The 27,632-nt window shown below is 40.8% G+C and overlaps 1 protein-coding gene across 3 annotated transcripts in view; it reads right to left on the reverse strand.

Moving 5' to 3' along the window:
* Positions 1 to 27,632, reverse strand: part of LOC149179381 (uncharacterized) — a 316,696-nt gene that overhangs the window by 151,249 nt on the left and 137,815 nt on the right. For all 3 annotated transcript variants that reach the window (XM_089420631.1, XM_089420632.1, XM_089420630.1), the window contains exon 4: positions 15,349 to 15,447. In XM_089420631.1, coding sequence (XP_089276757.1) covers positions 15,349 to 15,447 — 99 coding nt within the window. The remainder of the gene's footprint in view (positions 1 to 15,348; positions 15,448 to 27,632) is intronic.

The following is a 27,632-nucleotide window of genomic DNA, read 5'->3' on the forward strand; positions in this document are numbered from 1 at the left end:
GCAAAGAGGTTGGCATTAAGAGGGAGACTACTACACCATACACTCCTGAACAGAATGGTATGCCGGAAAGGAAGAATCGTACAACTGTGGAAGCTGTCCGTGCTATGCTCCATGATCAAAGACTTCCAAAGTTTCTATGGGCTGAAGCTGCAAATACCGCCGTATATGTACAAAACCGATGCCCTCATCAAGCATTGGGTTCCAAGACTCTTGAAGAAATGTTCACCGGTAAGAAACCTGGCGTATCTCATTTTAGATTTTTTGGAAGCCCTGTATACTTTCATGTGCCTAAAGAGAAAAGGAATAAATTGGGTGCATCTGGAAAGAAAGGAATCTTCGTGGGCTATAGCGAAAACACTAAGGGCTATAGAATCTATGTCGTTGGTCAAAGGGAAGTCGAGATTAGTCATGATGTCACCTTTGACGAAGGTATGGCTCTTAGCAAGGTAGACAATCTTCCTACTTTAAGGGGATCTAAAGAAGCTGACACCGGGGAACCAAAGGAAAAAGAAGATGAGACGATGCCCGATGTGGAAGAACCTATGGATCCTATTGATCCTCCTACACAAGAGCCTTCCTCTTCTAGGAAGAGGCCTTCATGGCTTAGGGGGACACTTGATGATGCTGAAGGACACATTACACCCCGAGGAACCTTCTGTGAAAGTAAGAAGCCGAACAGATATTAGGGATACCTGACCATCATGAACACGATCATCCAAAATGAGCCTTCGTCATTCACAGATGTTGTCAAGCATCAAGTATGGAAGGATGCTATGACCGAGGAATATGAGTCCATTATGAAAAACGATGTTTGGGATGTGGTCCCCAGACCCCAGGACAAAGCAGTTGTCACTTCAAAATGGCTTTACAAGATAAAGCATGCAGTTGATGGAAGTGCGGAAAAGTATAAGGCTCGCTTTATCACTTGTGGCTTCTCCCAGAAGGAAGGTATAGACTATGACGAGATATTTGCACCTGGTGCCTGATATACCACCATCCGCTCGATCATAGACCTTGCTGCTTCGCAAGGATGGAACCTACATCAGATGCATGTCAAGAATGCATTCTTACATGGTTCGATCAAAGAGGAGGTCTATGCGGAGCAACCCGAAGGATTTGAGATTTATGATCGAGAATCTCATGTGTGCAGATTGAAGAAGGCCCTCTATGGGCTAAAGCAAGCACCCTGAGCATGGTATGAGAGGATCGATAGCTACTTGATGAAGTTGGGATTCACTAGGAGTGAAGCCGACCCTAACCTTTACTTTAAGGTTATAGATGACAAGCCTCTCATACTGGTGCTATATGTTGACGACCTCTTTCTAACAGGTGCAGACCCTCTCATTCACGAATGTAAGAGGGAGTTGGCTTCTGAGTTCGAGATGAAAGATCTAGGACTTATGCACTATTTCCTAGGACTGGAAGTCTGGCAGAAACCAGGGGAGATTTTCCTATCTCAAGGAAAATATGTGGTAGAGATATTGGAGAGATTTGGCATGGTGGACTGCAAGCCCATAACTACCCCGATGGAGCTTGACTTCAAGAAGTTAAGCGGTAGTGCTGCCAGACCTATTTTACGAAATGCTACCGAGTATCGTCAACTCGTCGGAGAATTAATATTCTTGGTGATCTCCCGTCCGGATATATGCTTTGCAGTCAACACATTGAGTCAACATATGGATGAGCCTCACCAGTCACATTGGATTGGTGCCAAGAATCTGTTGAGATATCTTTGTGGCACAATCACTCATGGGTTGAGATACACTGCCGAAGATGTGAGACTACTTGGGTATACTGATGTTGATTGCGTAGGCAGTGTGGTGGACCGAAAGAGCACTTCCGAGTGTTTTTTCTCTTTGGGATCTCCCTCGATATCCTGGATGAGCAGGAAGCAAAAGTCGATGGCTTTGAGCACCGCCGAGGCAGAGTACAGTGCTGCAGGCATGGCCACCTGTGAGGCAGTCTGGTTGCGAAAGCTCTTCAGTGAGCTCTTTGGATTTACATTAGATACCACCGTGATTTTGTTTGACAACCAGAGCGGGATCCGTTTATCAGAGAATCCCATATTTCATGATCGCTCCAAGCATATCGATATCAGGGACCACTATATTCGAGATATGGTGCAGCGAGGAGCAATAAGGCTCCAACATATCGGTACAGATGAACAGATCGCCGACATTTTGACAAAGCCCCTAGGAAAGGTCAAATTCCTGACTTTCCGAGAAAAACTTGGGGTCGTTCAGAGACCCTCTTATGAGGGTCGAGTATGATGTATTGAGCTTTGGGAGCTCCAAGGGGGCGCGGGGTACTTCTTGGAGTGACATGTGACCACAAGGCAACTCACCATCCCCTGGTGGTGCACTATGTACAGGGTAAAGGTTCAACCTTCCCCTGTGACACCCCATGGCGACTGTGGAATAGGATGATTAGTTCTCCTGTGGGCCAAGATGATTTGTTCTCCGTGGCGACTGTGGAGCAAGATGATTAATTCTCCTATAGGCCAGGATGATTAGTTCTCTGTAGCATCCATTGGACAGGATGATTCGTTCTCCTGTGGACAGGATGATTAGTTCTCCTGTCGAGGCATCCTACCCATGGAGTCTGGGACTCATGGGAAGTACCTCTCATCTGATCAAAGAGCAAGGAAATGAGGATAGGGACCATAGGAGTACTATCGATGGACGCATCGTTGTATCTACCGTACTCCCTACGCTAGGATGACCTCCATTGATCTGGGATCAATGATACTGATCTGGGATCAGTGAGAGTGGTTCACACTCTAATACTAACTTCGAGTCAGTGGAGGATGGTATGATACATCCTCGATCACTTCTTCTTCTTCATAGTTCAAGTAGAGCAGAGCAGAACAAAACAGAGCAGAGCAGAGCAAAGTCAAGTTGTACAGGACAGTGCATTTGATGGATGGATAGCAGCGATGGTCTGATGGATTGCATATAAAGTTCTCCCTAGTTGAGAGAGTGTTAAAATTGGCAACTAGGGCCAAACTCCATATGGATCACCTTATTTATGGCTTCTGATATTTTTCCTATATTCCTCTCATCGAGAGGTGTAGGATTGATCTAAAGATCATCCAATTCCAATAAGTATTTATGGAGATATGAATTTATTTTGATTATGGACAAATTATCAAGGTCGGCCAGCAAACTTATGTAGGCTCAAAAGCCCAACAGTCATGTCTATTCAACCTCAACGTTTGCATATAAATACAAGGAGCATTCTCCTCATTTGGACAATTCAATTCACTCATCTTCTCTCTCTCTCTCCTACACATAAAAGGAGCCTCTCTCTCTCTCACACGTGTGGTCGAAAGGAAGACGTCCTAGGGCAAGGAAGACGCAGAAAGAAGGACGCTAGGGCAGCAAGTCATCTCTTTGACCAGCGTTGACCTTCCAGAAGTGCAGATTGGGTGTGGTTGCCTCTCCTAGGCATGCCACAATTTTTGGCACGAAAATCGAGGTGATCTGACCTCTGGTTTGACCGGTGTTGACTGCCCTAGTTTAGGGCTACAAGTTGACTTCAGAAATCTGCAAATTGATTGAACTTTTGGGGTTGTTCAAGGGTTGTTTCTTCAAGCTGTTCGAGGACAAGTTGACCGGAAATTGACCAAGTATTTTAGAGGTCAATTTCAACTAGTTTGACCAAGTTTGACTTTGCTGATCTAGGGTTTGCTACTGCTGATATAAAATTACAGAATTCAAATTTTGTACTATTTCTCTCTGCTGAACTATTGAAGATAAAAGAAGATTTGATCAAAGGGTTTCCCCGCATTGGGGTTTGTCCCTGGCTAGCCGCCACATCTTGTGTCTCTTGTCTTGGCTTGTTTTCTGTTGATCATTTAATGTTCTATCTGCACTTTACTTAATGTATATGTGATTGCTAATTTGTGGCTAATAAGAAGAAAAATAAGTAAACTGCTCTAAGCATAGAACATACCATAATTTAACACTAATCAACGGCTCAGATTAGATCTGGTTTGATCCATGTCTTTTGGACCACTCTAACACATATTCATATTAATACTCATTAATATTTTATTTTCCCTAAGTTTAAACTTAGGGACTCCATTAAAAATATTAATTATTTTAATATCTCTGGATCTGTTTAGAATCTGCCCAAACCCTTTCTGGGTATTGGAGATCTCATGTGCCCCAACCTCTCCAGCAAATTTCGTGGCTAGAGCACATCCGATGCTACCCCAAATCAAAACTCCCTCTTAGCGAGGATTGTGCTCTAGCAATACTCCTCACTAAGTATTACTCTGATCATCCGACATCGATACCTGTGTTGATGCTAGGCCTTCCTACCCAACATCCTCTACACTGCTGCCTCCTGTACTGCTGCCCATGGTTCTGCCACTACCACTGCTACATTTGTACGACAGCTCCCTCTGCATCCGTGCTGCTACTGGTCCTTTCTCGCAGCACTGCACCTCCTCTCATCATGCTACATCGTGCTACCCACTATTGCACTGCAACTCAATTACTGAGAAGTAAGTAATTGATCTCCAAACTAACCTCCATGTTGGGCTAGAAACACCCACTGATGCTGAAGCTCCCTCTACCGCTGGCAAGTGCTCCCTCTCTCTGACCTCTGCGTTGCTGCAACAACTCCCTGCATCTCGCACCATTGCACACCTCATTGTGCCTTCCTGCACTAGTGCAACACTCTTGTGACTCTCGCACTGTTGCAGCCTACTAGCTCTACGTTGTCTTGGGACTCCTGCACTATAGCTCTCTCTGTCGCTCCAACTGCATCCGTCTCGACTCCTCTAAGTCTCTACTTCCCGTCTAGAAGTACTCTTCTGGACTCCCTCTGAGTCCTGATTTCCCTTCTGGAAATCCTTCTACCGCTTGTCGAGATGCCCCCTACTCTGATAGTCTTGTGCAACTGCACTGCTGATCCAGGTTCCTCGGCTAGAAACCCTCGGTCACAACTCCTCTAGCCTTGCTTTGTCAGGTACTGATCTAGCTACAGTACCTCACCAACTCTACTCTACAATATTCCTGCAACCTTCTACTCCCCAGCAACTGCCTCTCTGTGAACTGCCTCAGCCATGGGATGCCCTACGTCAACCCTGGGATGCCCTGTGTCAGCCCTCTAGCCCTCTACATCAGCAACACTGGCCTCTCTGAGGCTCTGCATAGTTCCCGGCTTCTTTTGCGTGGCTCTGGCTAGCTCTGCGTCACACTTTCTTGGCTTCTACGCTGCTAGAAACAGCTTTTGTCACCTCGAGACAACTATTTTCAGTTGTTATTGCTCTGCTCGGCTGATGTCTCTTAGTCCTCCTGTGATCTGCAATCACGCTCCGATACCATGTTGAAGTTTCTAAGTTTACTTAGTTTAGAAACCCTTCATGCACTTTTTCTTATTTATTTCTACCTACTTGTTAATTTTTCTTTAACAAGTTATTTACAAAGTAAATACTAAAAATAAACACCAGTGCATGCTCAACATATTACACATCAGCAACTAAAAGAAACAAGAACAAACACACCACATGACACCATTATTTTTGGACCAATGTCCCCGGAAAAACCCAATGCGGGAAAACCGGTGCAGCTATTTGAGGGTTTTCTTATTAAGTAATATCAGAGTACAATCTAGGTGTCGTAACTGGCTTACCCAATAGAGAATTTCCTTAGCAGCTATGCCTCACAGTTTGAGAGAAATCTCTCGGCTGAAACCCCAGAAAACCCTTCTGGCAGCTCCTCAACACAAAACTACTCTTGCAACCCCAGCGTCTGCCCAATCTGGACTATGTCAACCCCTCTCTGTCTCGCTTTGGCCCTGCGTCAGCCTTTCTTGGCCTCTGTTAGCCCCAGGAGGCCCTGCGTCAGCCTTTCTTGGCCTTTGTTAGCCCCAGGAGGCCCTACGTCAGCTCTGGGAGCCTTTGCATCAACTACATTGGCCCCTCTGGTGCTCTGTGCAGAACTTGGTTGCCTCTACGTGGCCCTGCGTGAGCCTTTGCTGGCTCTGTGTCACCCTCCTTGGCTGCTGTGTTGCTCTGCCGGCACAATCTCTACCCTCTTTGTTCCTCTGTACTCAATGCCCCTCAGTTGCTCTCTCGATCACTGATTCTATCTCTATTAGCAAACCCCGTTCTAGAGAATAGAATGATTGATCGTCTGGTGTAATCTCCAAGTGACCCTCAAGCCTCCTCTTATACTTTTCCTGTTGACAATTCAACGGTCGAGATTAAGTCCGTAATCAACGGCTAAGATTAGAGCTAGCTTGATACACGTCTTTTGGACCACTCTAACACAAATTCATATTAATACTCATTAATATTTTATTTTCCCTAAGTTTAAACTTAGGGACTCCATTAAAAATATTAATTATTTTAATATCTCTTGATCTGTTTAGAATCTGCCCAAACCCTTTCTGGGTATTGGAGATCTCATGTGCCCCAACCTCTCCACCAAATTTCGTGGCTAGAGCACATCCGATGCTACCCCAAATCAACACTTCGTCCAACGTTAGGGCAAAAAGAAAGTGACCTTAAAGCATTTATACTTCGCTTGCAAATGAAGATGGCTTATCAAGATAAGTTCGATCTCTAGAACAATTCGTTCAACAAACATGGCCCATACATAGAGATATGCTATATAAAAACATAATTCCACAATGAAGCAGTAAATGCATGCAGCTACTAGATCTTAAATAGCGAAAATCCCACGATCAATGTATGTGACAAAGTAAAAGAAAATAGCATCAATATCGTACTTACATGTAAGAGAATATATCCAACTATCAATACATTTGCCAATAAAGAAGCTCCAAGATAAGAAAGTCCAACCCAAACATCAAAATTCATCCATGCTCCAATTTGTCGTCCAAGAAAGAAATGTGAAATTCTCAAGAGAGAGAATGATCCAATCCAAGTGATGATACAAAATGAATTCATTTCTCTCCTATTTATACACTCATTAGAAGTTCGAATTACCTAATTTGAGCCTACATTAGCCCATCAACTAAAATAATGTGCAAATAACTATCATTTGGTGACAAGCCCACCAAACTAGCTCATAAACAACATAATAAGCCTCCCAATAGGTCGAATAATGCATTTCATTGGGCTCTCTAAGAGGCCTAATGAAGTCCAGACTCCATAAGTGCTACAATGATGAATTGGACTTCCAAAAGAAATGAACAAGGGGTTGGCCCCTTGTTCTCTACATAACAAGGTTGTGGTGCTCCCAATGGCGGTGAGGGCACACAAGTGACCTCATGGGTCTCCAAGTAAGTCGAAGATGCTTGTAGACCATCTATAAGGGCTCAGATGATGGTGTAAGTGATGCCACACCAGCATACAAGTCCTGAGTCATCTTTCAAGTGCATAGTACAATTGTGGGGGTTGGTTGGGCAAAGGTGAACCACATGCATCTTCCTCCTCCAATAGGTGAATCACGAGCAATCTCTGAACATCTTTGGGGATTCATGGAGAGTTGTATACCGTTGTGGAGGCCCATGGCTCTCAACACACACCATACATGTGCCAATGTAGCCCTCTAGAAGATTAGGACGCCATATAGGGAGACCAAACCCAAGATGGAGACCACATGCAATTTTGCATAAGATATAATGCATCCCCTAACCTTCCAGTACAACAATTCATCAAGGAAATTCAGTAAAAGAGCTTACAAACCACAGACAACAGGTGGGGACTTCATAATGGCATGCCCTTCCATAATGGGCTTTGGCATGTGCTAATGTCTCCAAGCTCTAAATGGAGTTAACCAAGTATCCTATTAGGTGGTTTCTACTTCTAAAGGGGATAGTATGTTCTAAGTACACCCTTCCAAAGGTGACGGTATGTGATAAAGAGATGAATGGAGTAGGGGATGAAAGCGGCAGCCCTAGGCCACATGTTGGGGTTCAAGGGTAGCTAATAAAAGGGAATCCCACACTTGGGTATATAATGTATAGGAGGGAACAATCGTGTTACATGAGGTGCCCCGGCTTTGATTTTTCCACCCTTCTTTATATTCCTTTTGCCTTTTATTATTTTATTTTTCTTGATTGCTCGGGGCTCAAGGGATAAGAGCATGATGTGTGAGATATAGCAGTGGATACCCCCTTTAAGGTCCCTTTATTGTCCACCAATGGTTGGGACAATCATGGGCTCCTAAATGATAAGGGAGGCTCATCTAGGGCCTATAGGAACTAGGGTGATGGCCATGATCATGGGGTAGAGCTCATGTGTTGGCTTTTGCCCACATGCTAAATGTGTTTGTCCCAGCCATCCTTTGCATTTTGTGGTAAATTTCCTGTTGTGTGTGGCCAATTATGCTTTTACTTTTCTTTTCAGCTGCATCAACCTCCGCGGCATCATTCCAACCTGACTTAGGGTGTGGGCAAGGGGGAGGGGACAGCTGACCCTATGTGGACCCAGTAGAGGAATGTGGACCCAGATGGGAGAAATGATGAAAGGGGTTATAATGAGTAGAAGGGGAGTAATATATAGGGATGAGGGAGCAGGACCATGCAACCAAAATCAGGGTTTCCCATGTAACACCATCCCTAAAGTCGAAGGGTCAGTAAAATAGATCCCACAAGACTAGAATCCAAGGTTAACATACAAAAGGGGGGCTAGGAGACAAGAGCACAGACCTAGCCCATTCTTTCCACCAAATGCCCCCATTAATCCATGCCCAGAAGTGTCCATGATAAGCAAACTACAATACTCAATTACCAAATGACAAGGTATAGCTTTGGGTTCAGGAGGCCCACCTTCAAACATACGATCATGGCATATGGGTGAGGGACCACACGACTAGATCAGGTGGCAGAGAAGTGGCACAACGAGCTAGTTGGTGGCTGCAATGCGCTGCTGGCTGCTGACTGAGGACCATCATGGAGAAAAAAATTCAACTAGGGATATCACCCACAAAATGGTGGGTAACATCTGGCTCCAACTAGGACATGATCTCTCGGAGAGTGGAAGAAGTTGTTCGAACGTGAGGTCATGAAAACACCAGCAATCTCTTGGTCACCGCAGACCTGTTGCCTGCACATATAATAGATGAAAAGCACAGGGCAACATGTTTTTCACGGTGTCTTATGATCACCCATGCTTAGCGTTATGCCATAAAATGAACAAAACAATTAAATATGCAAATTTTTTAATTCAAATGCAATTAATCTACCATGAGAAATATCATATGATGTTAGTTCTAATGCAAAATCAACTTGCAGTGCATCCTACCCTACCATGAATGTAGTAGTGTTAATACTAAGAATAATCATAAAGCCAATGCAACCAACATATCATCATATCAATATACATATGCCAACTAGTATGATTTCTCATGCAGCCAATCCTAAAGCGGATGCAGATACAATTACACGAAGGATGAAGGATGGGAGGTGGGAAAATATAATCTCCATTCAAGGTAAAAGAAAGCCCTAGGGGAAGGAATGAAAGATCACTATCAAGAACTCCCTATCACAATCATTGTTTATAATATTATGGTTTGCAGATGCCACAAGGTCGTGATGAGAGGGAACGAAGGGTGAGGGAAGGGAGAAGTGCAATAAATAGCTTTCCCATGGTGGTGGCCACATTGGAGAGGGGAGATCATGGAGTGATCAAAACCCCGAGGGTGTGTCCAAGGAGGTAAAGTATAATCGATGAGGGGCTCTTCCTCGACACTATACTGGGAAGGGGAAAAGTGCTCACGGTCACTTGAGATCATATGACAATGGGTGAGGGAATCACTTGATGAAGACTCAAGATGATAAACAAAAGAAAAGGGCAAAGGGGAAGATGAAGTCTCAACGAGACCCTTTTCCTGAAAATCCAACTCAGGAGTCTCAAGTGATTTGAATATACTCCCGAAATCATAAGGAAGGTAGGTATGAGAAAGGGCCTTATCAATCCTATCATTGTTGGTATCAAAGATAGGGTCTTCCCAAAAACGAGAATCAATCATCTCCAATAGCTCATTTTCATGCAAGGGAAAATGATAATTCTCCTTCCCAAAGGTATTGATGGATATTTCCTCATAAATAATGCCTGGGAGAAAGGGAGGACAGCTCTCAACCTCATCCTCCTTGTCAGTGTCATTAACGGGAGCACAGTCAAATTGAGGACCAACAATTTCCCATTTCTCTTTTTCAATATGGAAGTAATCTTCAATGCCATCCTCTAAGGGGCTAATGGGATCACCTTCCTCAAGGTTCTAAAAAGGAGAATCATCGAGAGTATTGTCCTTGAGAAAGGTAAGGTTAGCCTCAACTTCACTTCCCACATGTTCTCAAAGTCATTCGGGTTCATCATGTGGACTTGGCGAAGACTCATCTTCCTGATCATCACCTAGATTACCAAAGCTATCACCGGCCCCCATTTCCAAGGTCTTATCACATGTAACGGGAGGAGGGTTCTCTTCCACACCTTTACCAAGACTCTTTTCAAGATTATTCCTTTCATCATGTAGCTTTGCCTCAAAGGGGTATCTACGAACTATCCATTCTTCATGAGGGGTGTCACCCCATATTTCTAAAAAGATATCTTCAAAATATTCATATTCAGTGGCAATCTCATGAGGGAGGCTATCATACCAATCTTTAGCTTGGCCTCATAATTGCATCCTCATTTTCAATCCCTATCGGGGTTAAAACCCAAGAGAATTCGTCAAGTTGGACATTGGGATCTTGGTTAGGACTTCCTTTGAATTTAAGCATCCCACTTCTCATCCATGCCTTGATTTCATGGCGCTCTAGAACTCCTTCAGTACTAAAGCCATAATAGGGAGAAGGAGGGAGACCATGTTGCTTGACATGGTCCATTTCTCAGGATTTTTACACATTATAATTGAATATGGAGTCGTCAGGGTGAATGCAGATGATTGGATAGATGCTTGCTTCACCGCACAAGCATTAACATTGAAGTTGAATGAAGAACCAGGGCTTCGTTCTTCCAATGGAGTCGTCAATAATAATATGTCAATATGTCGTATGGAGAACAAAACACACGTTTCGTGTCCCCAGCAATGGCGCCAAAATGTTACCGCTCAAACTAGCAGGGGGCCTAAAAGGGACTCCTAAAGGGACAACTGCTAGATCAAGGACAACAATGAAGACTTAACCCATTGTCACCTCTGCTAAGACTCCCGACTCTTTACAAACTTTCACCGATGGGAGGAGACTCAGTATATAGAAAGTCACTTATGAAGGATGAATCAACAAATGGATGTGAAGTGACCTTAATGATCCTTTTCCTAGAAGGTGGTTAAAAATGGAGCTTGTTTGTTCTTCAAGCAAGGTACAAAGTTTTCTAGGAGAAGGAGGTGAGGATTTAAGGGCTAGGTTAAAGGCATATGCTTTGTAAAGAAGTTTCCCAATCCCTAAAATCCTTATTGGACTTGGTTTCCCCAATGTTTCTTAAAGAATTAACTTTTCAAAGGTATGGGACCACACGAGACCAAGTGGACCCAGCCTAGGTTAAGGGGAGGGAGTTTAGCAACCAATGATGATCTTAACCTAAACAATGAAGGGGAAAGGATCAAAACAAGAATTTCCACTTAAAGGTGTCAAATTGATCCTATGAGGTACTAGCCTAGGGAACGCAAGGCAAAGTTTGATCCCAAAGCAAGGGCTTGGGATATCTCACAATTCCAACAGCGAAATTCCTTCAAATTTGGAGGAGACCTCGAGAACACACTAGTACAGTAGAGGCTAGGAGATAGAACTTTTTCTATGGCTACTTTGTCGAGAAAGTGATGACCTAGGTGGCCCAGTGTGGCTAGACCTAGAAAAGAGGGGAAAAAGGTGAAGAAAAATGTTTAAAGACAATCACCTTATGGTGGAGCAGTGCCTAATTCCTTTGGGGATATGGAGTCAAGAAGAATTATGAGAATGGATGTTGTTTCTAGTTCAAGGAGGCTTTAAGGGCAACTTTGTCTAACGTTAGGGCAAAAAAGAGAGTGACCTTAAAGCGTTTATACTTCACTTGCAAATGAAGATGGCTTATCATGATAACTTCGATCCCTAGGACAATTTGTTTAACAAACATGGCCCATACATAGAGATATGTTATATAGAAACATAATTCCACAATGAAGCAGTAAATGCATGCAACAAGTAGCCCTAAAATAGCAAAAATCCCATGATCAATGTATGTGCCAAAGTAAAAGAAAATAGCATCAATATCGTACTTACATGTAAGAGAATATATCCAACCATCAATATTGTTATAGCTCTAATACCACTTGTTATAGCTCTGATACCACTTGTTATAGATCTAACCCAAGAATATTATAGATCTGATATAAAAATATAAGACAATGAAAATAAACCCAGAAATAATATGAAATGGTTCTTTATTGATCAAACCCTTAAGATAAGGCAACACCATACATTCACTCCTTAAAGAAGGAGAACACTCCACAAGCCATATGCATGTTCATACAATAATCCTTGACTATATTCCTTTACATGGAGTCTCTAGCCTCTATATAGGCCTCATACATACAATACCATGGGTCATTACCATGGTTCCCTCATACCATTAACTAATACCATGGGCCCATTACATTATTATTAACTACTTGTGGTCCCTTACATGATATGGGTTAACCACCTTATTTATTACTATGGCCCATCCCATTATTACATTATTACCTTGGGTACCTCCCTTGGTACCCCATATTATCCCCCCTAGGTATATAACAAATACATTTGCCAATAAAAAAGCTCCAAGATAAGAAAGTCCAATCCAAACATCAAAATTCATCCACGCTCCAATTTGTCCTCCAAGAGAGAAATGTGAAATTCTCAAGAGAGAGAATGATCCAATCCAAGTGATGATACAAAATGAACTCATGTCTCTCATATTTATACACTCATTAGGAGTTCGAATTACCTATTTTAGCCTACATTAGCCCATCAACAAAATAATGTGCAAATAACTATCATTTGGTGACAAGCCCACCAAACTAGCTCATAAACAACATAATAAGCCTCCCAAGAGGTCGAATAATCAACAATGGATGTCGTTGGGCTCTATAAGAGGCTCGATGAAGTCTATAAGCGCCAAAATGATGAATTCGACTTCAAAAAGAAATGGACAAGGGGTTGGCCCATTGTTCTCTACATAATAAGCATGCGGTGCTCCCAATGGTTGTGAGGGCACACAAGTGACCTCATGGGTCTCCAAGTAAGTCGACGATGCCTGTAGACCATCTATAAGGGCTCATATGATGATATAAGTGATGCCACATCAACATACAAGTCCTGGATCACCTGCCAAGTGCATGGTACAACTGTGGGGTTGGTTGGGCAAAGGTTAACCAGGTGCATCTTCCTCGTCCAATAGGTGAATCTCGAGCAATCTCTGAACATCTCTGGAGATCCATGGAGCATTGTATACCGTTGTGGAAGCCCATGGCTCTCAACACACACCCTACATGTGCCAATTTAGCCCTCTGGAGGGTTAGGACCCTGTATAGGAAGACCAAACCCAAAATGGAGACCACATGCAATCCTGCATAAGATCCAATGCATCCCCTACCCTTCCAGTACAAGTCATCAAAGAAATCAAGTAAAAGAGATTATAAACCACAGACAATAAGTGGGGACTTCATAATGGCCTGCCCTTCCATAATGGGCTTTGGCATGTGCTAATGTCTCCAAGCTCTAAATGGAGTTAACCAAGTATCCTATTAGGTGGTTTCTACTTCTAAAGGGGATAGTATGTCTGAAGTACACCCTACCAAAGGTGATGGTATGTGATAAAGAGATGAATGAAGTATGGGATGAAAGGGGCAGCCCTGGGCCACATGCAAGCGTACAAGGGTCGTTAATAAAAGGGAAGCCCACACTTGGGTATATAACATATAGGAGGGAGCAATAGTGGTACATGAGGTGCCTCGGCCTTGATTTTTCCATCCTTTTTTATATGCCTTTCGCCTTTTATGATTTTTCTTTACTTGACTGCTCGGGGCTCAAGGTGTAAAAACATGATGTGTGAGATATAGCAGTGGATACCCCCTTTAAGGTGGCGTGGTTCATTGCCCACCAGGGGTTGGAACTTGGGACAACCATGGGTTCCTAAATGATAAGTGAGGCTCATCTAGGGCCTGTAGGAACCAAGGTAATGGCCATGATGATAGGGTAGAGCTCATGTATTGGCTTTTGCCCACATGCTAAATGTGTTTGTCCCAGCCATCTTTTGCATTTTGTGGTACATTTCCTGTTGAGTGTGGCCAATTATGCTTTTACTTTTCTTTTTAGCTGCATCAACCTCTGAGGCATCATTTCAGGTTTGACCTAGGATGTGGGCAAGAGGTAGGGGAATGCTGACACTATGTGGACCCAGCGGAGGAATGTGGACCGAATTGGCAAAAATGATGAGATTTTGAAATAACACGAGTGGGACGGATTGCATGTTCTGCTGCAGGCATATAAGACAGCATGGAAGAGAGGCATAGGGCACACTACCTACAGATTCGCATTTGGAAGAGAGGCTATCATGTGTCTCGAATACTCGGTTCCATCCTTGAGGATTGCAATGGAACAGAGGTGGTGAGACAAATCCATTAGGGAAAAACTAGAGGATATCAAGCACTTTGACAAGGACAGATTATGGTCTACCAGTGGATTTTAGCAAAGAACAGAATGAAACAAAAGCATGACAACAAACTCAATGGAAATACCTTTAAGGGAGGATGACATGTCTTATTGTAAGACAGCAGGAAGGTCAAGATTGAAAAGTTGAATTATGGATGGTCTGGACCATACAGATTGAAGTTTTTGTTTGAGAATGAATCAACTCAGCTAAAGATATTCAAGGAGCTATGACATTGGAGCCAAGTGAATATCTCTCGGATCAGACAAATGCACCACTAAGGACAAGAACATAATGTAGAGCCCCATTTAAAACCAACAAAACAATTAGGTGGAAACCCATAGGAGATCAATGATGACAGCCCCATCCATGGATAAAAAGAGAGTCCAACTATGTATAAATTAGGGGTCAGATGGCACCCACGTACAATATAATACATGTTCACTTGACTAAGCCTCATCAATGGTGCCTGATATATCTTTATTTCGATTCTGTGGGCTAAGACAACTTTCTCCCCAAAAAAATATTAGGCATTCTATATGAAATTGACATTTTAAAATTTAAAACCATATTGAATGTAAACTGCTACATTATTGTACTTCTAGGATTCATTTCATGTTGGGTTAACAAGAACAATTATCAGGTACTTCTCAAAGGTGTGTAGACAGTAGCAAAATAGCTAATTTAGCCACTTATTCAAGTCCAAAACACAAAAAGAATCAGTGCAAAATACATAGATAGGGTATATAGATGGTACAAACCGTTTTACCAACAAGGAATGCAGCTGTAGCACCAGCAGTAGATCCAATTGAATCCGCAATAAAGCCAACAGTCAGCCCAAACAGGTAGCCCCCTCCAAGCTGAAATGCAAATTTTATCACAAAGAATAAGTGTTACATCGTGACATTGGTAATGAGATTTTAAACATGTAAAATTCATATGCATTTCTTTTATTGACAGAAGAACAAGAACAGAAAAAAATACTTCATTTTCAGAACATAATGCTGTTCAAATATGTATCACTTTCATCTTTGCAAACTGTTATGACTCTGAACTCAGATTTTTGCTGGAATGCATAGAAACAACACTCATTATGTGTGGCACAATGAAGCATATATCAAAGAAGTGAAAATTGATAGTGAATGGACCATAGCAATAGATTCCAATCTAGCCTCCTTTTGAGTTAAAAGGCTTGACTCATACACATAAAAAGAGGAACAGACTGCAACTTGCAAAGCATTGAAGGAATATAGAAAGTTGAAGGTACAGGATATCATCTGAAGGAAAGGTACCAAATTTCAGTTAAAAGTAATGCTTGAAGAAAAAAATTCAAAGAGGACAAACAGAAAACATAAAAAGAAACAAAGGAAGGAGATAATATATTAGCCATCCAGTTCCAAAGCTGTAATATTTCCTAGACTGAGTTTGGAGTATAAACAGACCAGAAGCCAAAGATGAACCCTGCCAGAACCATTGTACCCCAATAGCACCTAATTTTCATATCCTGACTTTTCCAAGGATACTGGAGGCAACACCCAGAGCACCACCACAGAAAGCTCCTCCCTTATCTATTCACGGTTCATGCACCATCCCAATGGCCTCTCAAAAAATCTAAATCTCATGACCTCCTTATATTATTAGTGAACAGTTTGTTGGTGGTGATTTTAATATCACTCAACGGGTATGAGATAGGGAGCAAGACTTTGGTAGATATCTAATGTGGATAGTTGTGCCTGGATCATTGTAGGCAAGCTCTACACTTTCTAGGCCTCAAGTGGAAGCAGAAGTGCTAGGACAGACAGGCTGGTTGACTTGGTCAAATAAACAGCATGATGACTTTAGGCCACCTGACAGGCATGACAGATACTCTCTGCCCTCCATTTCTCTAATTGTCATTATAATATTTACTGGCCTTGATCGTTCTAGATATCGGTAAAAGGGATAACTTTGTTTAAATTCAATGTCTTGCACTTAGCATCTAAAGACTGTAGAAGCATCATTGTTGCAGTGTCATGACTCACACCTTGCCCCAAAGTGTTCGAGTATGGGGGGATGGATTTTGTGGTGGGTGTTGCCCCTTTAGGGTAGCTACCTTAGAGACACGCTTTTTTGAGTGTGATGTTGTTGCATGTACAAGGTTCCTATTCCAATTTCTCAAATCCAGGCTTACTTCTCTTCTACATTCCACCATACATGTGCTCTTCTAAAGTGATATATCAGCTCCTATGCCTTATATACTTCGTTTAATGTGTACTAGCAGATATTGCTCCATAATAACTTCCTTCAGTTGGTATGGTTCCATTTGTTGTTTCCTAGCTTTCAAATGTTGTTGATAATTCTGACTTGTTTGTAAGGGTGCTATGACATTAAATATGAACCTTTATCATTTATAAGTATAACTAAGTAAAAATGTTACATTTTTACCTCATCTAACCATAGAGGTGTCCTAAGATAAGTGTGTCTTAACTTAAGCCCCTAGGTACTACGAGGAACCAAGGTGGGTAACGTAATCATATCATCTCCACACTTAACACTTTCCGAAAATTCCATCATATTTCCATCTCATACATATAAAAGTTACATTACCTACTTACGAGTAGCCTATCAAATGTCACCGAAAAGGTCTAAATGAAGAATTCAAATGAAAAAATCAAACAAACCTAAGCTAAGTAAAGCCAAAACAAAGAGTTGAGACGCAAAAAGCAAAGAAAAAGAAAGTTATACTACTTCAGGAAAGGCACATCCCCTAAAGTCCGAAAGTTGGATGTCTATCAAAAGGAAAAAGGACTAGAAATCAAAGAAAATTAATAAAAAAAGGGGAAGAAAAGTTGTTAAAATAGCAAAATAGAATAGAAAAGGCTCCCACTCAAAGCTTTGCGCAACAAATAAATTGAAGACTCCTAGGGAAAACAACTAGTTGGACCAAAGACAGACATAGCACATCATTCATGACTTTAAAATTATTTCATAAGTTTTCTCTAGTCCCCTTTCACAAATTACATCACTCTTACCTATTCCTAAACAAAACACTTAGAAAATACCTTATGTTCTACTTTATGGACATGTTTAAATTTGTACCACCATGGCAAACTTTGGTAATTTTGTAAGATTATCTTATGTTATCTTTGCTAAATGGTATTATCTAGGTAATGTTGTAGAAACCATCCCCGTAGTTTAGGAGGTGGATTTGTATCCCGAAAGGATCCATCGGCAATCCTTGGGCAGAACTGCGATTCCACCCGTTTTCACGGTTCCTAAACTTGTGGAACCGTGACGATTCCGAACCACAGTTCTGCAGGCCCGAACTACGATTCCGCAAGCCTAAACCGCAATATTGACACAATTCCATAGGTCCAAACCACGATTCCGAGGGGACTTTTTTTGGGGGTAGGTGGGGAATTTTTGAAATGTTATGTGAGGAACTATGCTTCCCAAACATTTCCAAGGTGGCCCCTTGATGCTCCATAGACACTTCCTAGATGCTCTCTAATGGTAATGTTAAATTCTTAAAGTAAAAGTGAAAATTTTTAACATTACCATGAAATGACTCAGGATGTTTGAGAGTTTTTTCAACCTCATCGAACTTCGTATGGAGAAAATAGAATTTCATATCCCATTTGAAATTCAACAGACTTAACAGGATCAATGGGATTGTGGCATTTCATTAGATTATATAATGTATGAGGGTATGTGATTGGCATTTAATCAAAAGCACCAAACCCTATAAGTACCTGATTGTTGGTGGCGTTGATTGTTGAACTCCTTTATCATGGCCTTAAGAAAAAATGTACCCTTCACTCTAGTCAAAATCATTGATCAGGTATGCTAAGCTTTTTCTACCATATTACAAGGCTTGGATTAGATCATTTGATCAAATTTGGGTAATGTTGACTAATATCCCTAGAGAATCAAAGTAGAGACAAAGGATGGACAAGAGGAAAGGGATCTAGATTCTAGATCGTTGATGCATCTAGATGGTTGGTGCTCAACTAATCAATCATTGATGTACAATGGATGCCATACCCATCTTGATTTATGTACAAATATGCATGCTTTCATATCTTCTAAAACTAATTTGGTATTTTGGATGTTTTTTAAATAAATGCAAAAAAATATAATATGTATATAATAAACGCTTCGCTTTTGATGCTTCACTTCCAAAAAACGTCCCCGCTTCATCCCCACTTCATGCAACAATGGAACTTTTTGGAGTTTGATTCATCATAATAGGTTGGGGCGCTACACATTGGAGCTTGTGCATTACACCTCAATATCCATGCCCATTGCCTTGGGATCTCTCAAAACATGGTCACCACATCATCAAAATGTTCAATTTGGCCCATGACATCATATAGATTATTCGCTACATTGTACAATGGCTATCTAACACGTGAGGGGTGTTGTTGCAAAATCTAGCAGACCTTGGAGAAGAAAATCCTACAAGGCATAAACTAGACTAAGAGACAACAATAGGGTAGTGGCCCACTATCACCACAGCCAAACCACGCTTCTCTTAACGGGCTTTCATCGATGGGAGGAGTCCTGGTAGGAAAGAGATCACTTATAACAGGTATTTTAGGGCTAATGTGTGAAATGATCTCAATAGGAACTCTTCAAGAGAGACATAACTTAGGTTCAAGACTTCACAAGGAAGCAATTCACTTTCTATGAAGAGACCTAGAAATAAGAACACGAGACCTAGGGTTTGATAGATTTGACGAGTGTTGGAGCAGCTCAAGGTCAAGGCAAGGAGAAAAAGTTTCTTTTAATGTTCGTTAGCTAAACCAAGGCTCATGAAACCTTCAAGAAAGCCCTTAACATGAAGGAAAGAGAACTAGGGTTTTCCTCTTAGGCAAACAATTAGGGCAAGGAAACTTAAGGATGAGATTGAAGTGGATGCCCATCAAAATGATAGATTTAGCGGAAAATATTATCCTCTTGATGTTTATGCTCTCCAACTACCAAAATTCCTCTTTCCTAGGGATTTGCACCAAGGCCTAGTTTCCTAAATTATCCTTAAAAGAGTTGAATTTGAGAGAGAAAATATGGAGAAAATTTAAGAGTGATCACCAACCAAATGGACCAATCCCTTGTTCCTTGGGAGTATGGAGTCCTCAATGCATTAGATCAGCCAAAGAGTTTCTACGGGGGCAAAATTTTGATGCCCTATAAAGCAAAACTCCAACAATTACCTATGCAATGGAAGATGGATTTTTCATGGGAGAGCTCCCAAGAGTTCACCACTAAGGACATTCATTTACACATTGTTTATGAGCAATGCATGCAATAGATCATCTAGATTGGCATTCAATAGATATTTAATAAATTAGGGGACAATTGCAATTGCTAGAATCAACAAAATTACATACATTAGACATGTGAGAAATAAATTCCCAACATCTAAATACACTTGCAAGATAGCACGCAAATAATCCATTCCATTCATCCAATGAATAGCTCCAAAGATAGACTAATCAGCTCCACATGTCAAAGTGCATAAAGATTACTCCAAATCCTCCACAAGAGAAAAGTGTGAAATGCTCGAGAGGGCTGAAATTCCAAGTGATGATATGATGACAAATCAAATGAAATGATCTCTAATATATATGTCATCTACAAACTCCTATTTTAGCCTACAATGTTGAAATATGTAACTAGGTTTGGTCTTCATAATGACATATGTAATCATGATTTTATGTATTTAATAAATTTATTATTGTTATTCTTTACGTATGGGTTTCATGCTCAAGGGAAATTTATGTTTAGGTCAAGCACCCATTGAGTGCTTCTAGGTCAATTGAATCATTGTCATGTATTGAAGATCCAATTAGGCATGTTACATATTGTAAAGAAAAAATATTTAAGTCAAAGTAGAGTCAAAAGACCCTCCAAGACCTCGTCATGGTGCCAAGATCAAGTCGGCCTTCAAGAAGTACAAGTCGGCCTAGATAGAAGGACAAGTTGGCCTATTGGACAGTTGAGAAGCCTATATAAAGGAGCACTCGGCCTCATTCAAAGACACACTCACTCAAGCATCTTGTGGAAGCACAAGAAGAGCGAAGATACCTAGTAAACAAAAGAAGAATCTAAGGAAGAGAAAAAGGGAAGTTTGCAAGAACTGTTTCGAGCTATTTCTGTTCACACGTGCGAGGAGACTAGGGTAGAATTCGTTGCAACAGAACAGAAGTACAGTCACCTCAAGGAGGCCGAAACAAGGTGTGAAAAGAATCGTTCTTGCAAGTTGAAGTTCAAAGAACATCAGCTCAAGTCAGGTGAAGGAGAAGAGAGGCAAATTTGTCCATGTTCTAGTCACACGTCCGAACTAGAGTTTCTAAAAAAGAGGCTGAAATTATGGACCTGCACAATGTTGCACGAAGCGGGAGCGAAGCGGAAGCGGAAGCGCGGAAGCGTCATTTTCCAAAAATATAGGAAGCGAAGCGTCCGCGGAAGCGTCTGCTATATATATATATATATTTTTTATATTTTTTTGCATTTATACTCAAAACAAACATCCCAAATACCAAATTAATTGTATAAGACATGAAAACATGCATATTTTTGCATAAATCAAGATAGATATGGCATCCATGATTCCATTGTAGTTACTAGTATGTACAACAATCATCTATATTCTAGCTATTACAAACATACATCAAATTTTTAAGCATATTATAAAACATAAAACATTTAAGCATATTATAAAACATAAAACATAGAGCATATTATGATTTATCTAGCAAGTGAGCAACTGTCAACATTTGTCATGTCCAAAATTCAAATAATAATGTTTACAAAATATGTCACTTGGTCACCGCCAAGCCAAAAAGGTTCAAAATTCAAATTCACAAGTCTACAAGTCTAATGAGTAATCTATGACAAAAAGTAGTAGATTGTGAATATATCTACTAATCTCTCCTCCTTCCACCACGAATAGAACGTGGTGGCGGGCCTCCACGTGGTGGCAATGAAGAAGATGGTGCCTCTGGAAGTCGTGGCACTGAAACTGATGAAGAAGAACCCCCTGCTGTTGGTGTTGAACCATGGAACCTAGGAACCAAGGGACCAGATGAGGGAGCATCTGCTATATTTATATTTTTTTTGCTTTCATTTGTCACCCTAACCCAAGGTGGAGCCACCCCCAACAAGCAAACTCACCTAAAATTTAAAAAAAAATTGAAAAAAAAAACGATTTTCTAAATGCTTTTCCGGAAGCTTTTCTGGAAGCGTCTCGGAAGCATCTCGGAAGCGCCTCTGGGAAGCGTCTGGGAAGCGTCTGGGAAGCGCCGTACGAAGCGCGCTTCGGCGCTTCGGAAGCGCCAACGCTTCCAAATTTCCAGGAAGCGTCTAAAAATTTCGGAAGCGCGCTTCGCCATTTTCGGAAGCGCGCTTCCGGGGGCGCTTCCGTACGGGGCGCGCTTCGGGCCTAGGATCCGGGGGGGGGCGCTTCCTGCAACATTGGACCTGCAACAGCAAGCCGAAATTCTAAGCAAGGGCCAAAATCTGAATTTGTGAAGCAAATCTAAAGTTATGAAGCAAATTTGACTAGCGTTGACTTGGAGGAAGAGAAGCTCATCAAGGAGAAGTTTTGACTTGGTCTTATAGGGGTCTTGGTCAAGGGTTATAGGTCTTGGAATTCGTCAATTGAAGTTCCATAAGAAGAGGAGAATTATTGTGGGTATTCTTGTCAGCTTGGAGAGGTTTTGGCCCTGGTTGATCGCTTACATCTGTGTCCTCTTGTCTCATTGTTCTTTATGATTTGGTAGTTGTTTGATGATAAGAACACTAAAGATAACCAAGAGAAAGAAGAAGCTAATTAACTAGTAAAAATACACTACAAGCAGTTATCAAAGAAGAGAAATCGCCTAATCTTTGCTACTCTAGATTTCTCAACATGGTATCAGAGCTAAGGTGACAAATCAAATGACCATCCAAAGGAATACCGAGAAAGGTAAAGGCATCAAAGAAGACATCAAGAAGGGATACACAAGGACTTATCACCAGTGTTGTTAAAATCGCGAAAAAATCGCGATTTTTTCAGCTTGCCAATCAAATCGCGATTTTTATACGAAAAAATCGCCTACTTTTTTTTGCCGATTTTTACTGAAAAAATCGCGCTTTTTTCAAAAAATCGCGATTTTTTCGAAAAAAACGCGATTTTTAACAAAAAAATCGTGGGGGCTCAGGACAGCATAGTTTTATAACTTTTTTTGGGTTTTTTCATGCAATGTTTTTTGAAAGAAACAAATAATTTTTGAGTGGGGTAGCTTAATGATCAAGTCTAGGCCCTGGTATGGATATGCTATTCATGGTAATGTTAAATTCTTAAAGTAAAAGTGACATTCTCCTTAATCTTCATTTTCATCCTTTTACTTAAATTTTTAACATTACCATGAAATGACTCAGGATGTTTGAGAGTGGTTCCAGCCTCATTGGATTTCATATGGAGAAAGTAGAATTTTAGATTTCATTTAAAATCCAGCAGACTAATCAGTTTTTCAGGATTTCAGGATTGGGAGATTGTAATGTTTCCAGGTGACACCACCTGCCCGGGCTACCCCTGCCACCAGTAGAGGACGTGGTCTACCTCCTATAGCTCCTACTTCTAGTTCTTCAACGTCTAGATCACATCAGACTCCACTGCCATTTCCACCTGCACGGGCACCAGCATCTACATCTAGAGGGAAAGGGAAAGCTGTGGCATTTTCTCGCAAGAGGGGCAGAGGAAATCAATAGGATTAGACTTTCATTTTATTGTATATGACATTATGACATGATGAGATACATTATCATATTTTTTGTTGATATTTTGAGGCTGAGTTGGGACTTACTATTCAGGACATGATTCAATGTTATGTGTGATTTTAGCGCTAGAAATGATATTAAACATCTTATATATTAGTTTTTTTATCATATTTATGTGTCAATGTATTTATTTTATGTTGTAGATGGTTTAGATATTAAAAAAATTGAAAAAAAATGAATATTTTTGTACCAAACGATTTTTCCCCGCTTTTTTCCGATTTTTTCCCGATTTTTCCGATTTTTTCCGATTCGTTCCCCGCGCCGATTTAATCCCGATCGCGCTTTTAACAACATTGCTTATCACTGTCAAGTAAGGAACTAAAAGAAGACCTCAAAACCCTAGATCCTCCAAACAAGGGTTCCACGTCGGAATCATTCCTAGGAAGCACCCACATTTTACAATCATCATTTCAAGGAAAATAAGATCTCAAGAACCACATCTCCAAGAAAGAAGGACTACATATTGAAGCATCTTGAAATCTCTACACCCAAGGAAGTAGGAAGAAGCTCTGCCATCATCATCAAGGAATCAAGGAATCAAGGTGATCTCCCTCTTCTTGAGTCAAGGATCACTATCAAAACATACTTGAAGGAAGACATCTTCTATTATCAACATCATCAATAAAGGCATTGAGTTGAAGATTTCGTCATCAAGGAATGTATTCATGACAAGTAAGTATCTTTATATCTATGTTTGAATCTATCAAAATAACTTTATTTTGCCAGGAAAGCAACAAATTGGTTGGGTCGTCAAACTTTCTTGCATGGAAGAATAGGACAGACTTGATCCTCATAGAAAATGAATTCGTTGGACATGTTAAGGGTTCAATCACTAAATTGCCAAAGGAAGAAGCTCAAGCTCTAGCCAAATATATGAAAGGAGAAATAAGGGCTCAAAGGATCCTTATAGAATCCATCAAGGATCCCCTCATACCTTATGTTGCAAAGTTGGGGACATCAAAAGAACTCTGCGAGAAGTTAGTAGAATTGTTCTCCATAGGCACTACTGGAGAAGCCATATCTTTAAGAACCGAGCTATACAATATGAAGATATCAAAGGAAGAAGGAATGGCCTCATACTTTATGAGGGTGTCAGAAATACGAGACCAATTGCAAGAGTTGGGGGAAATAATGTCCAATAAAGCGATGACCACAGTTGTGCTCAATGCATTACTGGAGGAATGGGGCAACTCCGTATCAAGCATCTATGGAAAGAAGGAAACCACCCCATTCAATGAACTTTGGTCATTGTGTAAGATTGAGGAAACCATGTTGAAGGAAAAAAGTGATGTGGGATCAAATGGACAAGTTCAAGCATTTGCTGCCATGGCCAAAAGAAAAGGAAAATATTGGAAAAAGAAGAAGATCGATATGTCAAAGATCGAATGTTATGGTTGTTTGGAATATGGGCACTACAAGAGAAATTGTACTAAGCTCAAGAAAGACAACAAGAAAAGGAATGAAGCTCATATCACGAAAGAAGTGGAAGAACCTAAGAAAAAGAAATAGAGGAGGAGGTGAAAGATCTCTACTATGACTAAGACAATCTCCTTCACTTTGTAGTTTGTTCTTTCTAGTTTCTGTAAGATAGCTATCATAATAGAAGGCACTGTAAGTATGATAGGATGCATCATAGTAGAAGACTGAAGCAAGAGATCATGACATCATTGAAAGGATAGTTGAAGTAGAAGTCTACATGGTTGTAACAGTCATCATAGAAAGGAAGTAGCTCTTGGTAACCTCATTGAAAGCATAAGTAGTACTTATGGGTAGAAGAAAGTCATCTAGCATAGAGTTCATCATACATCATCATCATCATTAGGAAGGAGCATTTGCAGGATGAGGATAATCAAGATCCTCTGTTGGAATCTTCATTAGAAGGTTCACCTCTCTTGGAAGAAGCAAGTGTCTCGCTGATCATTCCACCTTGTGTGGGATCCATTGTTTAGAAGGATGATGGTATGGTGACAAAGGAGTGCAGCATGTCAAGATGGTTGAAGTACTTTCAATCAAGGAAAGGAAGTTGCCAAAGGAAGTCTAGATGACCAAAATAAGAAAAGATGTATGTATATGTATATAGATTTATGTCATGTCATTATATAGTTGCAGATAGCATGGGTAAATACTCTACCTCATGAGCATGATCGAAGAAAAAGGATCTCTTCCTTTGGAAAGATGCATGAAGGCATGGTTCACATATTGACAAGATGAAATCAACATAATATGTCCTCATATGGAATATGAGGTAGTTGACAAAGATGAAGGAACTATGGATGGAAATTCCAGGGAAGCAATATGTGAAGAAACAAGAAGAGATCATGAAAGATGCAACTATAGTCACAAGAAATCAACATCTGAAGAATTGGATGTGACATCTCCATAGAGAAGGTATGAAGACCCTAATAAGGTTTGTAAAGGAAGGAGACCCTTGACATTGAAAGTCTTGGAGATGTGTTTATGTATGTGCAAGATGTTGATATTGCAAGAAGCAGATGTCATGATGAAAGGCCATCACAAAAGGTAACCTTGATTTGATGTTCATTTTTTATTTTTGAACAACATCTCGATGGGTTGATATAGTGCTACCAAAAGAGAGTTATACATGTCACCTACAACTAGCACTCATGTCATTGGATAGAAGATCCTGAAGGAAACCTGACTTCGAAGAGGTAGATGTATGAAGAAAAGCTAGATATGGACTGGAAGATCACTTTCCAATGAAAAGAAGGATGACATGACTATTAGTTCAATCCTAAGGTTTGTTGAAGGAAAGTGATGGATGGCCAATGCACTTCGAAGAACAAATAGGAGATGAAGGCTCCATAATAATGAAGATAAAATTCATGACATCGAAGGGAGGAGCTCTACAAGTTGTTAAGGTACCATGATCTCCACCAAAGTACAGATAGCTTTTGTTGGAAATGAGTCCCTCGTTAAGAGGGAGCTTGGACAAGTCCTTGGATAAAAGGGAGCTTGGGTATATTCCTTTATAGGAATGAGTATATCTTCCCTAGTTGAGAGGGAGAGACAAACACATCATTCTTGTCTTCACTTAGTGAAGAAAGAATGGAGGATTAAGTAAGCATCTTGCATCTAATACTCTTTGAGGATGAGGTAGGGCATCCAAGATAAGAGTAGTCGAAGAGGAAATTCCTTGAGGATGTGTCATTCCAAGATAGGAATTGTCCTAGAAGGACATACCCTGTGAACACCCGAGTGGGGCATGTGCCTTGATAGACAATGATGATGGTGTTTGTCAGTCATTGGTCTCACTAGCATTGTGCTCTGATCATGTGTAGAGATAGAGTTGTTAGTCAAGGCCTTGCTATGTGACAATGTTGGTTGGTGTGATGCAAAGAGATGGCTTACTAATCCGACTCTTCTTATGAGAATTCTTCAAATTGAGAATGTCTAAGTACCTTGTTGAATTATGAATACCTCCCTAGTTAAGAGGTAGTGTTGAAATATGTAACTAAGTTTGGTCTTCATAATGACATATGTAATCGTGATTCTATGTATTTAATAAATTTATTATTGTTATTCTTCAAGCATGGGTTTCATGCTCAAGGGAAATTTATGTTTAGGTTAAGCACCCATTGAGTGCTTCTAGGTCAATTGAATCTTTGTCATGTATTGAACACCCAATTGAGCATGTTACATATTGTAAAGAAAAATTTATTTGAGTCAAAGTAGAGTTAAAAGACCCTCCAAGACCTCATCCTGGTGCAAAGATCAAGTCGTCCTAGCTAGAAGGACAACTCGACCTATTGGAAAGTTGAGAAGCCTGTATTAAGGAGAACTCGGCCTCATTCAAAGACAATCACTCAAGCATCTCGTGGAAGCACAATAAGAGCAAAGATACCTAGCAAAGGAAAGAAGAATGAAAGGAAGAGAAAAGGGAAGTTTGCAAGAACTATTTTGGGCTATATCTATCCACACATGCGAGGTGACTAGGTCAACATTTGTTGCAGTAAAACCGAAGTACAGTCACCTCAAGGAGGCCGAAACAAGGTGGGAAAAGAATCTTTCTTGCAAGCCAAAGTTCCAAGAAGATCAAATCAAGTCAAGTGAAGGAGAAGAGAGGAAACTTTGTTCATATTCTAGTCACATGTGTGAACTAGGGTTTCTGCAGAAGAGGCTGAAATTACAAACCTGCAACAGCAAGCCGAAATCTTGAGCAAGGGTTGAAATCTTAAGTTGTGAAGCAAATTTGACTAGTGTTGACTTGGAGGAAGAGAAAATC

The sequence above is a fragment of the Pinus tabuliformis genome, chromosome 4_1 (genome assembly GCF_031772625.1).
Source record: "Pinus tabuliformis cultivar Carrire ecotype Pingquan chromosome 4_1, CPIR1, whole genome shotgun sequence".
Taxonomy (NCBI): Eukaryota; Viridiplantae; Streptophyta; class Pinopsida; order Pinales; family Pinaceae; genus Pinus; species Pinus tabuliformis.